This window comes from Onychomys torridus, chromosome 7 (assembly GCF_903995425.1).
Source record: "Onychomys torridus chromosome 7, mOncTor1.1, whole genome shotgun sequence".
Classification (NCBI taxonomy): Eukaryota; Metazoa; Chordata; class Mammalia; order Rodentia; family Cricetidae; genus Onychomys; species Onychomys torridus.
The window spans coordinates 106,795,004-106,810,028 of record NC_050449.1 but is presented as its reverse complement, the minus strand read 5'-3'; the positions used below and the strand labels follow the sequence as shown (position 1 = coordinate 106,810,028).

Sequence of the window (15,025 nt, the reverse complement as noted above, 5' to 3'; positions counted from 1 at the left end):
TGCAGAGTTTGAACTTCTGACCATCAAAACTAGTTGCTGAACGTTCGGCATTTCTGGGCAGCTGCTGACAGACTCTTGAGAGCGTGGGTCATGACGCTGCTCACCTGGGGTTGAACAGTGCGGCGTTTGGTTTGGTTGTTTGTCGTTTTCATTCTTTTGTTTCTGAAGCAGGGTCTCACTATGTAGACCGGGCTGGCCTCAAACTCCTAAATCCGCCTGCCTCTGCCTCTGACAACTAGTTAAAGATATATGCCCCCACTCCCAGCCGACTTTGACAAGAATTGGGAATCGAACCTGGGCCCTCTGGAAGAGCAACCAGCACTCTTAGTCTCTGAGCCACTTCTCTGACTCCTGTTTGTATAGCTGAGAAAACATTAAGTGCCTGGCACTCCACGGGTCTTGGCTGACTGGAAGCCAAAACTTGCATGAGTTTGTGGTCCTGGACCCTTGAACCCCGCCTTCGTACAGCCCGCCTATGTTACAGCAGGTTGCTGCCTGGGGTATAGTTGAGTAGTAAACATGTGCAGGGTCACAGGACAAAACAACCTGCTTACACCCAGATCACAGGGACCCCCAAAAGAAGACCGCAGAGACCAAATTCTATATGTAAAATCCCATATATTTCAAGCTCTGAGCTTGGTCTCTCTGTCTGTCTCACACAGTGGTGTGAGCCCTAAACCCAGGGTAGGGTCTTTAGCAGAGATTGGGGTGAGGAGATTTCTAGGGTTCAGGACCCCTGATTGGCGGATATTTGTCCAGGGGTATCTGTAAAAGGAAAATAGGTGTGTCTAGGCTCAGGGATATCTATCTTGTCTAATCTTACCTAATGATTGGAATGTTTGGGATGTCAGGTTCTTCCCTTTAGATGCTGGCCCATCCCTGGGTGATGCCATAAGCCTATCACAGCAGCTATGTCTGGGCCCCTAAGCCTGTCATGGCAGCTGTGTGGTCAAGCTACTTTGGGCCCCCCACAAACATCACTCCGCCACACTACACATCTCTTAAATGAGAATGTATGGCCTAAGCAGTGGCTTTTTGTCATGGTGCACAGCCAGGGCTGCAGAGCAGAGCTGTCTAGGCCTCCTTCACCTCCTTTTCAGGATTCTGGTAGCTTGGTCTGTGCATTAGTAGTGTTTTGTGCTTGGTTTTCTTTAATGGGCAGTGTTTTTTTAGGCAACACACAGCTGGCCCTGCAGATGATCAAACGGAACCAGCTGCTCCCCGCAGTGAAGGCACACTCTGATGTGAGGAAGAAGCCTGTGTTCCAGCCTGTGCACCCCATCCAGCCCATCCAAATGCCCTCATTCACCACGGTGCAGAGGAAGTGAGAGCTTGCTTTGGGGAACTGTTACCTGAGGCCTGGAACATGGCCAGTGGCCTTTCAGTTGTCCTAAAGGACAGCCAATAAAGACAACAGATGGCAAAGGTGCTGGTTTTGAAAACAGTTTGAGACTGTGGACCCCCACTGGGTTTTTTGTTTTTTTGCCAGAAGCGTACTTAAAATTAAGGACTCAAACCCACCTTCAGTTTTTATTTGCCAGGCTTTTACTTGTGACCCATTCTGTGCTGTGTCTGTGTCTAGGCATTAAAAGATGTTCTTATCAGAGCAGTTTTGTAGTCTTTCTTATAGCTATTGGAATAATGTCGCCGGGCGGTGGTGCACATGCCTTTAATCCCAGAACTCGGGCAGATATTTGTGAGTTCGAGGCCAGCCTGGGCTACCAAGTGAGTTCCAGGAAAGGCACAAAGCTACACAGAGAAAAAAAGATTTAATGTCAAAGCTGTAAAAACCTAGCCAGTCAGTGGCAGCACACACCTTTAATCCCAGCACTCTGGGGGCAGAGCCAGGTGGATCTCTGTGAGTTGGAGGCCAACTAACAGAACACAGGTGATTGGTGATCATGGGGAGTGCCTGTAATCCCAGCATTCAGGAGGCAGAGGCAAGCAGATCTCTGTAAATTCAAGGCCAGCCTGGTCTACAGAGCAAGTTCCAGGACAGCCAGGGCTACACAGAGAAACCCTGTCTCAAAAAACCAAAACCAAACACACACACACACATACACACACACACACACATACACAAACACACAAACAGAAAAGAACATCAGCTGTAGCCAGGCCTGAAACTGACCTTCTGGTGACAGAGATGAGGTAAATTCATGCTCACCTACAGGGTCTGTCTTAGTTACTGTGATATTTCTATGAAGAGATGCCATGACCAAGGCAACTTAAAAGAGAAAGTATTTACTTGATATCTTGCTTATAGTTTTAGAGGTTTGTCCATTATCATCATGGCAGGGAGCATGGGGGCACAGGTGGACCTGGAGATGAGAGCTACATCCCGGACAATAGGCCAAGAGAGAAACTCTGGTCTTAGTGTTGGCTTTTGTAACCTCAAAGCCCACCCCCAGTGACACACTTTCTCCAACAAGGCCACACCTCCTAATCCTTTCAAATAGTGCCACTCCCCAGTGACTAAACATTCAAATCTATGAGCCTTTGGGGGCCATTATCATTTAAACCACCACAAGATATAATTGGGTTTAAAGGAGATGACTTAACACACTAGGAATCATTACTGAAAAATTACTGATAATGGGGCTGGAGAGATGGCTCAGTGGTTAAGAGCACTTGCTGATCTTACAAGGAACCATAGTTCTTCTGTTCCTCACACCCATGTGCTCACAACTGCCTGTAGCTCTCCAGTCCAAGGAGTAAATGACACCATCTTCTGGCCTCTGCAGGCACCTGCACAAAGTGTACATAAATTCAGGGCTCACTCACATGCATATAAATAAATAGCTGGGCATGGTGTCACTTGCCTTTAATCCCAGCACTCAGGAGGCAGAGGTAGGTATATCTCTGTGAGTTCCAGGACTGAGAAACCCTGTCTAAAAAAACAAAAACAAAAATAAAAGGTATTGCTGGACAGTGGTGGGGCATGCCTTTTACCCCAGCACTCAGGATGCAAAGGTAGGTGGATCTCTGAGGCCAGCCCTGTCTACAAAGTGATTTTCAGGACAGCCAGGGGTCTTGCACAAAGAAATCCTGACTCAAAAAACAAACAAGCAACAAAAAAGGGGGGAGGTTTTAACTTTAACATAGTAAAATTATATACAATAAAAACTGTCATGGAGCCGGGTGGTGGCACAAGCCTTTAATCCCAGCACTCAAGAGGCAGAGCCAGGCAATCTCTGTGAGTTCAAGGCCAGCCTGGGCTACCAAGTGAGATTCAGGACAGGCACCAAAACTACACAGAGAAACCCTGTCTCAGAAAAATAAATAATTAAAAGCTGTCATGGCCATAAGAATATACAGCAGATGACAACTTGAAAGCCATAAGGTCAACGGATGAAACCTCATCAAGCCATAAGGTCGATGGAGAAACCTCATCAAACAAAGCTTATGGGGCCACTGCCTGTGGATGCTGTTTTGCTTCTGTCGGTAATTTTTCTCATGTGCTACTACATTCCTTCCCTAAAATCAGCTATAAATGTTTGCCCCACTGCGTGTTTATCTTGTGAATATATTCCATGTGCTAGGCACACATGTATCTGTGGGTGGTCAGGAAAATGATTTCTTTTTTTCTTTTTTGTTTTTTTGAGACGGAGTTTCTCTGTGTCTTTGTGTAGTTTTGGTGCCTGTCCTGGATCTCTGTAGACCAGGCTGGCCTCAAACTCGAAGAGACCTGCCTGGTTCTGCCTCCTGAGTGCTGGAATTAAAGGCATACGCCACCACTGCCCGGCAAACGATTTCTTCTTCAGCTGTATAATTTTGATGAATAGAAATAATACTAGGATATTTTTCATAGCTCTGGCTGACATAGGAAAAATAACAATGTTCTCAGCTTCAAAGAGCTTTCTACTCAATTAGCTGACTTAAGACCTCAGAGCAAATTCAAAGTAGACTAGTTGCCCCTGTGAATGAATCACACAAGGACAGATTCACAGGTGTCTGGTTGTTGAACCAAGGTCAGGCATAGAGCAACTTTAATGCCAGTAGTTAACGTGTAAAACTCTGGCTGATCACATTAAAGAGATAACTCCCTACACAAATTCTAACTCTCCACAAACTCCTAAACCTCAGTTTTATGATACATGAGTCAAGGTTCAGGCAACTAACTATTTATTGTTTAGGTCTTGGGATGTTCTTAAGATCACTGTCCCTCAAAAAAGTGTGGAGCACTCAAGTGTTATGTGCCTCCCACCTGTTCACCAGGGAGCTTGACTGACTGCCAAGTGTTGCCATGGTTATAGTCAGCGTAACATTCCAAATCCAAGAAAACCATATGATTTCACATGTGTTATCAGAATGACTGCTTTTTATTGTTTACTTAAGAAATATAATGTGGGGCTGGAGAGATGGCTCAGAGGTTAAGAGCACCAACTGCTCTTCCAGAGGTCCTGAGTTCAATTCCCAGCAACCACGTGGTGGCTCACAACTATCTGTAATGAGATCTGGAGCCCTCTTCTAAAGGCTTTTCGGCAGAAAAAAAAAATTTTTTTTTTCTGTGTACATAATAAATAAATAAATCTTTTTTAAGAAAAGAAATATAATATGACCCTCAAAATGTAAGCTTTCTGTTGGGAATAGATAGAAATGTGTAAAGACAGAGGAGAGGAGAGGAGACATTCAAGATAAAGTAAAAAAAGTTACCATCAGAACACGTGTGTTCCTTCATTACCCCTCAGATAGAAAAAGTTTAGTTCTCGATGACATCATGGATTTTTTTTTTAATACCCTGGGTGTGGTCTTGGAGCAGACACTCTAAAGACTGAGTTAAAAAACACTTATCAAGTAAGAATTACAGTTTTTTAATTTAAAAAAATAAAAAAAAAAAAAAAAGCCGGTACCAGATATTGGGATAAATGCTGAAAGATCAGAGAGACAAAGGAATAAGTCACTGCCACATCTCACCTGTAGGACTCCTCAGCCTCAAAAGCCTCTAATTCCTGTCTCACACCTTATACTTCACCCTCTTCCGCCCCCCAAAAGAGGGGGTGGTGGAATGCTAAAACATCAGGGAGACAAAGGAACAAGCCACTGCCTCTTCTCACCTCACCAATTCCATGAATCCTCTGACTGAAATCCTCTGAGTCCTCACTGGAAAGGCTCCAGCCAAAAAAGCCTCTAACTGAAAAGGATGCTTCTGCGGAAAAGCCTTTAGTTCCTGTCTCCTCACGCCATATATGTGGGTACAAATTCACGAAAAAGCCGCAGGCTCAAGCTGTAGCTACACACGCTGGAGTGTCCACCCTGCCTGGGCCAAGAGTCCCTACCCCGCTGGCTAAGTTTGTTTCAGCCTCTCTGCAGCACACTCCCCATACTTAGGCTTCAAGCATGCTGAAATTAGCTTCTTTTGCATGGTACCTCCAGCAAACAGCTGGCTTTCTTTTTTATTTTTATTTATTTATTTATTTTGTTTTTCTTTTGGTTTTTCGAGACAGGGATTCTCTGTGTAGCATTGCGCCTTTCCTGGAACTTGTTTTGGAGACCAGGCTGGCCTCATAGTCACAGAGATCCACCTGCCTCTGCCTCCCGAGTGCTGGGATCAAAGGCGTGAGCCACCACCGCCCGGCTAAACAGCCATCTTTCTAATTTCTTCCCTTTGGCTGTCTCTGGGGCCCCTCCCTGGGCTGCTGCCACACCATCATCTGAATCAGCAGCAGCAAATTTAGTAAGTCAATTAAGATTTCTTAAAGGGAAAAATTAGTTTAAAAAGTTTTTTCCTACATTAAAAAATGGAGGGCTGGAGAGATGGCTCAGAGGTTAAGAGCACTGACTGTTCTTCCAGAGGTCCTGAGTTCAATTCACAGCAACCACATGATGGCTCACAACCATCTGTAATGAAATCTGGTGCCCTCTTCTGGCCTGCAGGTAAACATGCAGGCAGAACACTGTACATAATAAATAAATATTTTTTTAAAAAATGGAAAACGGGGCTGGAGTGATGGCTCTGTGGTTAAGAGCACTGTCTGCTCTTCCAGAGGTCCTGAGTTCAACTCCCAGCAACCACATGGTGGCTCACAACCATCTCTAGTGGGATCTGATGCCCTCTTCTGGCATAAAGTTGTACATGCAGATAAAGCACTTGTATACATAAATAAATAATAAAATCTTTTTTTTAAAAATGGGAGACAGTTTTACAATGGAAGGCATTTGGTCTCTGACTCTACATTAAATGGTCTGAAAATTGAACAATTAAATGAGAAGATAATTATTAATGTTGATGGGATAAATGTAATGTCAATTATAAATACTATTTTTTGGTCATTTTTTTTGTTTTATTATTAAAAAAGTTGGTTGGTTGTCGGGCGGTGGTGGCGCACGCCTATAATCCCAGCACTTGGGAGGCAGAGGCAGGTGGATCTCTGTGAGCTTGAGGCCAGCCTGGTCTACAAAGCCAGTTCCAAGACAGCCTCCAAAGCTACAGAGAAACCCTATCTCTAAAAACAAACCAAAAAAAAAGTTGGTTTGGACTGGAGAGATGGCTCAGAGGTTAAGAGCACTGACTGCTCTTCCAGAGGTCCTGAGTTCAATTCCCAGCAACCACATGGTGGTTCACAACCATCTATAATGAGATCTGGCGCCCTCTTCTGTATACATAATAAATAAATAAAATCTTTAAAAAAAAAAAAAAAAAGTTGGTTAATTAGTGCCAAGATAAAAATTTTAGAGAGCCGGGTGGTGGTGGCAGCAGTGCACGCCTTTGATCCCAACACTTGGGAGGCAGAACACTGTGAGTTCGAGGCCAGCCTGGTCTCCAAAGCGAGTTCCAGGAAAGGCACAAAGCTACACAGGGAAACCCTGTCTCGAAAAAAACCAACAACAAAAATTTAGAGAAACTTGTTAAAACAGATAATAGAGATATCCAGATATCCAGACCCAGACATAAGAATTTAAAGGAGTAAAAAAAAAAAAAAAAAAAAAAAAAAAGCCCTTTGATTTAGCTCAGTGGTAGAGTGCTTGCCTAGCAAGGCCCTGGGTTCGATCCTCAGCTTAAAAAAAAAAAAAAAGAATTTAAAGGAGAACCAATCTTAGCATTGCACCATAAGGTTACAGAGAAACAGTCTAAGACTTTGAACCAGCCAACCTTAACCTATCCAGTAACCTTACAAGAACTACCCAGTAATAGATGTCCTCAAGGCTGTGTAAGAGCTGACTGGACTCCTGTGCAAATGTTAGATTTGAGGAGATTCAAAGAAGCAATAGTCTCATACGGCATGCACTCATCTTTTATGAAGGAAATGTTAAATTCGTGATCAACTTGTAGTAGAATTATCCCTCAAGACTGGAGAGATTTGGTTGCAGCAGTCTTAGAGGCTGGTCCCAAATTACAATGGAGGATGTGGTGGAAGGATGAGGCGAAGACCATTGAACAATGGAATAGGACTAGAATTATGGAAATCTCCCAAGATCAACTTCTTGGAGAAGGCAATTGTGCTGATATACTAAGACAATCTTTATATAATGACCACACCCTGGCTTTATGCTGCATGGCTGCCTTGAATGCTTGGGACAGAATTGAAGAAGTAGGAAAAAAAGTTGAGTCAATTAATAAAGTTATACAGGGCCCAAAAGAAACCTTCACTGATTTCTTACAAAGTTTGACTTCAGCAGTAAATAGAATGATACCAAATTCAGAAGCTAGACAAATAATAATTGAATCTCTGGCTTTTGAAAATGCTGATAATGCACAAAGTAAAAGGGTAATTAGGCTGTTAAAGGCAAGGACAACACCCTTGGAGGAATGGATCCAAGATACAATTAATATTGAATCTCATGACCATGATGATGCTTGGATAGGAGAGGTGATTTCCAGAGGTTTGAAGAAAATAGTAATGTCACATGTTTCAATTTTGGTAAACAAGGTCTCCTAAAAAGGGATTGTAAATAGGGCATTGCTAGAAATAATGTTTTCTCAAGGTATAATCCTAACAGAACGCCCCTCCCTTCTGGATTATGCAGAAGGTGTGGCAACAGCAGTCACTGGACTAAGGAATGTAGATCAGCAAAGGGACAGACAAGGTAATACTCTTAAAGGCCCCTATGTCAAATTCTGTTCAGTCCCTTCCTGTAATTGTGGAAGAAACTCCTTCCCAGAGCAATTAAAGAACCTAATGCCTACTGTAAAAAAAACAAATAAATAAAAATAAAATACTGCTTTGGGTGAAAGAAAAGCTGTAGCAGAGAGAACAAAAGTTCAGGAGAAACCATGAATCAAAATTGATAAAGATTAGATTTGGAAACTCCCCAAAGTTAGGGTTGGGGAAGGGTTTTGTTTTTGTCTTTCAGAAAAATGAGGGGATCCAGCAAAGGAATCTGAAGAATACTGAACAAATGAGACTATGAAGAAAAAGGACAAATCATCCAGAAAAAAATGTCCCACAAAAAAGATTTTCTACAGTGACCCATGACCACGCCTAACAGCAACTTTGAAGTCTCCAAATGGATGATGGGGGCTGGAGAGATGCTCAATGGTTAAAAGCACTGGCTGCTCTTCCAGAGGACCCAGGTTCAATTCCCAGCACCCACATGGCAGCTCACATCTGTCTATAACTCCATTTCCAGGGGTTCTGACACCCTCACACAGAGAAACATGGGCAAAACAACAATGAACACAAAATAAAAATAAATTTTAAATAACTAATTTTTTTTAAAAAAAGAGATGGTGGGACACCACAATGACGATTCCATCAGGACAAATTTAATAATACCATTAAACTAACAAACCACCTAAAGATCAGCTTTGGACTACAGACTGCTCAGGACAATATTGAGATGATTCAGCTTCTCAGACTACTCCAATCATGACTTGACCATAATCCTAAATTTTCTTTGTGTCCCCATAAGACTACCAGTACTCCCAATAAGCAGGAAGTAGCCTAGAAAATGATACCCACATTCTCGAAAAATGGATTATGGGCCATGTGGTGGTGGTGCACACCTTTAATCCCAGCACTGGGAGGCAGAGACAGGCGGATCTCTGTGAGTTCAAGGCCAGCCTGGGCTACCAAGTGAGTTCCAGGAAAGGCGCAAAGCATCACAGAGAAACCCTGTCTCAGAAAAAAAAAAAAGAAAAATGGATTATATCTGCCTTTGTTTAGGAGTTGGTTAAAAATTGTTATTGATCATAGTCAATTTCTTTCTAAAACAAGGAAGGTGGATATGATATAGAAATGTATTGGGCTGGAGAGATGTCTCAGAGGTTAAGAACACTGACTGCTCTTCCAGAGGTCCTGAGTTCAATTCCCAGCAACCACATGGTGGCTCACATGGCAGCTCACAACCATCTGTAATGAGATATGATGCCCTCTGAATACATAATAAATAAATAAATAAATAAATAAATAAATAAATAAATAAATAAATAAAAGCACGAGGCCCTGGGTTTGATCCTCAGCTCAAAAACAAAAACAAAACAAAACAAAGAGTCAGGCGGTGGTGGCGCACACCTGTAATCCCAGCACTCAGAGGCAGAGGCAGGTGGATCTCTGTCTCGGGGAAGAAAAAAAAAAAGGAATGCTAGGACAAAAGGTAGATTATTGAATCTACTCTGAGAGGAAAAAGGGTACAATATGATTATGATAAGATAAAAAGGTAGATTATTGAATCTAATTTTAAAAAGCAAGTTTTAAATATTTTATATTAGATTGGATTTTTGTATATTCTGTACAAATTTTGTATATTGATACAAAATTGAGATTATTTTTGTTAGAACATACTGTGCATATGTTTCTAATCTTGTTTAAAATATTGTACCTAGGCTGGGGATTTAGCTCCAGTGTAGAGCGCTTGCCTAGCAAGCACAAGGCCCTGGGTTCGATCCTCAGCTCAAAAAAAAAAAAGAAAAAAGAAAAAGAAAAAGATATTGTACCTATACAACTCATTTAACAATGTAATGCAATTTTCTGCTCCTCCAAAGTTATTATTACCAACTATTTACGATAATAAAGAAATGCAGGTTAGTTGATAGTCACCTATTAAAATGGAACTCGTCAGGTAAGGTATGTTTTCAAGATTAAACAGATATATTTTAGATTGTCTTCAAAACTTCAGAGATCTACAGAATATGGCATTTAAGATGTTTATTTATGACTATAAGACATATTTGGTCCTAGCATCACCAATGATAGGCATTGAAGAAACTCCATATGGAATTTACTTTCTTCGTGCTAAAAGTCAGCCACTGGGGAAGAAAGGGCCCTTGCTTCAACAGCTGACAGTGTGCTGTCCAAATGAACAGGCAGGACACAAAAGAAAGGACTGCTGGTCCTTGACAACACAAAGTAGGAAGGCAGGGTGGGGGGTGTTAAAAAAAAAAAGTAGGAGGGCCCTTTAGAAAATCCAGCTTTGGGCTGGAGAGGTGGCTCAGAGGTTAAGAACACCGTCTGCTTTTCCAGAGGTCCTTGGTTCAATTCCCAGTAACCACATGGTGGCTCACAACCATCTGTAATGAGATCTGGTGCCCTCTTCTGTACACATAATAAATAAATATTAAAAAAAAAAAAAAAAGAAAGAAAGAAAGAAAGAAAATCCAGTTTCACAGATGAGTCTGTCAGATGTGCTAGGCCTGTAGGCTGAAGATGGATGCCCCAACATTGCAGAGGAACCTTGGGTGACTGTCCAAGCAGCCAGCTGTTTCTGTCATTTCTTACATTTTTTGGAAGTTGATTGTTTGCACTTCCTGCTTACTTAGGTAATATTTCCTTCTCAGGTCTCTGAGGGAGTTGAAGACTAGATAGTTATAGATATAGTTTTCCTTGTTAACAAATTCAGAAAAGAAACTCACTAAAAAGGTGTAAAGCGTGTAAGTCTGAAAGATATCAGAAGATAGTATTTGGTTGGTAATACAAGTTAGAATAGAAAGTGAATTAGGTACAACACTTTGGACTCACCAAAATAGGATAAATAATGGAGTATTTTCTCTGAATCTGTCAAATTTAAATGGACTGAACGTTGTTAATGTAATTATTGACTGTATATATTATATATGCTTATAGTATATAGTTTTATATTAGTTATAACCTTCTTCTATTATTCTAGACAAAAAAGGGGAAATGTGATAATATATTGTGTGCCCTAATAAAATTTGCCTGAAGATCAGAGAACAGGACAAGCCACTAGATTAAACATAGAGGTTAGGCAGTGGTGGCACACACCTTTAATCCTAGCACTTGGGAGGCAGAGATCTGTCTGGATCTCTGAGTTCAAAGCCAGCCTGGACTACATGAGATTGACTCAGTCTAGGAGAGAAACAGAGTCAGGTGGTGGTAGCGCACACCTTTAATCCCAGTACTGGGAAGCATGTCTTTCATCCCAGGAAGTGATGGCTGGAAGAGAAAGATACGTAAGGTGTGAGGAGACAGGAACTAAAGGCTTTTCGACAGAAGCGTCCCTTTCAGCTAGAGGCTTTTTCGGCTGGAGACTTTTCAGGGGAGGACTCAGAGGATTTCAATCAGAAGATTCGTGGAGTTGGTGAGGTGAGACATGGCAATGGCTTTTTCCTTTGTCTCTCTGATCTTTTAGCATTTACCCCAATATCTGGTACCAGGTCTTTTTATTAAAAGATTGTTTTGGAATTTGTGTTACAGTTTTACACCTAATTTACCTTTTATTATAACTAAGGAAAACTTTAACTATGACTATTATAACTAAGGAAAACTTTAACTATAACTATCTAGTCTTCAACTTCATTAAAGATCCCAGAAGGGCAAAATGTTACTGAATGACAGGGACATCTGGCTGCCTGGACAATCAACCTTGGTTGTTCTGTAATGTTAGGGCATCTGACTTTGGCCTAGAATGCTGACAGACTTTTCTGAGAAGCAGGGAGTTTTGAAGGACTGTTCAGTGTAGCTGAAGTTTTCCTAGTACTTCCTGGCCCACAGTCAGGACAAATCTCTCTCACCCGCCAGTCCCATAGCCTCTTGGACCCAATCAAACACACAGAGACTTAATATTACTTATAAACTGTATGGCCATGGCAGGCTTCTTGTTATCTAGTTCTTATGTCTTCTTCTTTTTTTTTTTTTTTTTTTTTTTTTCTGGAGCTGAGGACCGAACCCAGAGACTTGCATTTGCTAGGCAAGTGCTCTACCACTGAGTTTTTATATCTTAAATTAACCCCTTTCTATAAATCTATATCGTGCCACGTGGTTCGTGGCTTACCAGTACCTTACATCATGTTTCTCATGGCGGCGGCTGGCAGCGTCTGTCTCCTTCTGCCTCTGCCTTCCACTTCCCAGAATTCTCCTCTCTCCTTGTCCCGCCTATACTTCCTGCCCGGCTACTGGCCAATCAGCACTTTATTTATCAATCAATCATCCACAGCATTCAGCCTTGTCTTGGCAAAGTTTGGCAGTCACTTTCTTTTGTGTCCTGCTTGTCCAGTTTGTATGGTATACTGTCAGCAATTGAGACAAAGGTAGTTTCTTTGACCACATGGCTAGATTTTTCCATAAAGAAAACAAATTCCATATGGAGTTTCTTTGATGCCCATCAGTTTCTCTGAAGTAGATTGGTACTGCCAGGGGCAGATGTGTCTCACTGTCATCCTACAGAGGCTAGGGGCAAACATGGGTGTCTGCCGGGAGGAGAATTCTAACAGAGCAAGTACCAGGACAGCTAGGGCTACACAAAGAAACCTTGTCTTGGAAAACAAAAAACAAAAAACCCCAAAAATACACAAAAAAAGGACTAATTGACTTTCCATTATTTTTTCAATTTATTATTATAAAATATTTCAATATATTATTTTTATATCCTCCTCCTCCTTATTATTATTATTATTATTATTATTATTATTATTATTTTGGTTTTTCGAGACAGGGTTTCTTTGTAGCTTTGTAGCCTGTCCTGGACTAGCTCTGTAGACCAGGCTGGCCTTGAACTCACAGAGATCCTCCTGCCTCTGCCTCCCGAGTGCTGGGATTACAGACGTGTGCCACCACCGCCCGGCCTCAGTTATTATTTTTACGCTATGGCAGCTGGAGAAGTATGTAATATATTATTGTTGTTTGACTTTTGTTGTTTCATTTTTTTTCCTTTTATCTATTTTTTAAAATTTAGATAAGGTCTCTGTAACACTGGCTGGCCTGGACTTAAAAAGGCCTGCCTGCCTCAGCCTCCTGAGTGCCGGGATTAAAGGCGTCACCCCTTCCAGACTTGTTTGATTTTTATTTTATTTTGTACTTTGTGTAAGGTGTTTGCTTGCATGGATGTCTGTGTACCACTGGCAGTGCCTAGGGCGACCAGAAGAGGGCATCAAATTCCCTGGAACTGGAATTACAGCGGGCTGTGATCGTGTGATCACGTGGGAGACTTGAATCCCGATCCTCTAGCAAGTTTAACTGCTGAGTCATCATCCTTCCAGGCCTCCTTTGGGGCATCAGATCCCACTGCGGATGGCTGTGAGCCACCAGTGGTTGCCAGGAATTGAACTCAGGGCCTCTGGAAGAGCAGCCAGTGCTTTCTTTTAACCTCTGAGCCATCTCTCCAGCCCCTGTTGTTTGATTTTTTTTTTTTTTTTTTTTTTTTTTTTTTAGCTGAGGATCAAACCCAGGGCCTTGGCTTGCTAGGCAAGGGCTCTACCACTGAGCTAAATCCCCAACCCCATTTTTTTTTTTTTTTTTGAGACAAGTTCTTTGGCTTTGTTCAGGCTGACCTGGAATAGGCGTGTGTAACAATGCTTATTAAAGGTATGTATCAGCTGGGCAGCGGTGGCACACGCCTTTAATCCCAGCCAGGAGGATCTCTGTGAGTTCGAGGCCAGCCTGGTCTACAGAGCGAGATCCAGGACAGGCTCCAAAACTACACAGAGAAACCCTGTCGGGGGTTGGGTGGGTGGCGGTAGGTATGTATCCAATTAATAGATGCTTGCCTGGACCAGCGACGGCATAAAGCCATAAAATTTTGTTCTCGACCATACCTTGCGTTCTTAGGTGGGGCAGCATTTCTCTTAACCATGCCTCAAAAACTCAGGCAGAAAAGCCTCAGAAGAGTACAGAGCAAAGATAAGTGAAGGAACCGAAGCAAATAAAAGATATTAAGTAATGTGTTACGGCAAATATTAAAAAAAAAAAAAGGAAAAACCAAAAGCTGAAGACAGTGGCTGAAACATTTACTCAGCTAAAATCATTGACCACTTAAGTGATGGGAGTAAAGAAAGCTATATAAAACGAATTCATTGAATAATTAGTTGGATAAGCAAGACAAAATAAATAGAGAAAATGAATAAAATAAAAATAAACGAATAAAGCAAGCTCAGCTAACAGTGAAGAAAACTGGGTAAATTTTTTGGTGGGCTGGGTGGCGTAACGGGCGGGTCTGCGCCGCGCTGCCGCTAGCTGGCGCTCGGCGTCCCGGGGTCCCCGTGGGTCCCCAACTGCGTCCCGAGCTTCTGCCTCTCCGTTCCTTCCCGAGGGGTCCGGCAGGCAGCCGCTGCGGCTGGGCACTGTATCCCCGCCCGAGGTGTCCCCGCTGCGAACGCTTTGGAAGTCGTGGGAAGCGTCGCACCGTGGGCAGGATACGCTGGTCACGAGGACACAGATGCGCAGCTGGAGCACAGATGTTCCGATGACTTGGACTTCACGGTGGGACAATTCACAATAAAGTTGTTCCTCATACATTCAAGGGTCAACATTTCGGTGTGGAATGAGAACGCTCCACCTGCCGGCTGCCTGTGTTAGCTTCCTGAGGCTTCAGCGGAGGCGCGGAGGATGGCAACACGTTGGCCGCCGGCCATTGCGGGAGCCCCAGAAGTCCCCAGCAGTGCCGCACTGGGGGCGGGGGTGGGGACAGGGGCTGCTCACATGCTAATGTGGCGGTGACAATCGTGTGGGCGCCTCTGCGCCTGGGGAGGCCGAGGCAGGAACAAAGCGCGAGCGTTTTCTCCATGTGAAAGGGCCGCATTCCTAGGCGGGGAGCGCGGCCCTCCCCATTCACACCGGGGACCACACAGAGCGCCTCTCGCGCCAAATGCTGGAAGGTTCGTTTCAGCTTTTCTTTTGACCCGGGCGATGCA

General features: G+C 42.9%; 1 protein-coding gene across 4 annotated transcripts in view; it reads left to right on the top strand.

The window, feature by feature from the left end:
* The window catches only part of Cnot10 (CCR4-NOT transcription complex subunit 10), a 63,186-nt gene extending 61,577 nt beyond the window's left edge, over positions 1-1,609 (top strand). For all 4 annotated transcript variants that reach the window (XM_036192460.1, XM_036192463.1, XM_036192461.1 and 1 more), the window contains one exon: positions 1,174-1,609. In XM_036192460.1, the coding sequence (XP_036048353.1) occupies positions 1,174-1,328 (155 nt within the window). In that variant the 3' untranslated portion in view covers positions 1,329-1,609. The remainder of the gene's footprint in view (positions 1-1,173) is intronic.
* Positions 1,610-15,025: the final 13,416 nt, after the last annotated feature.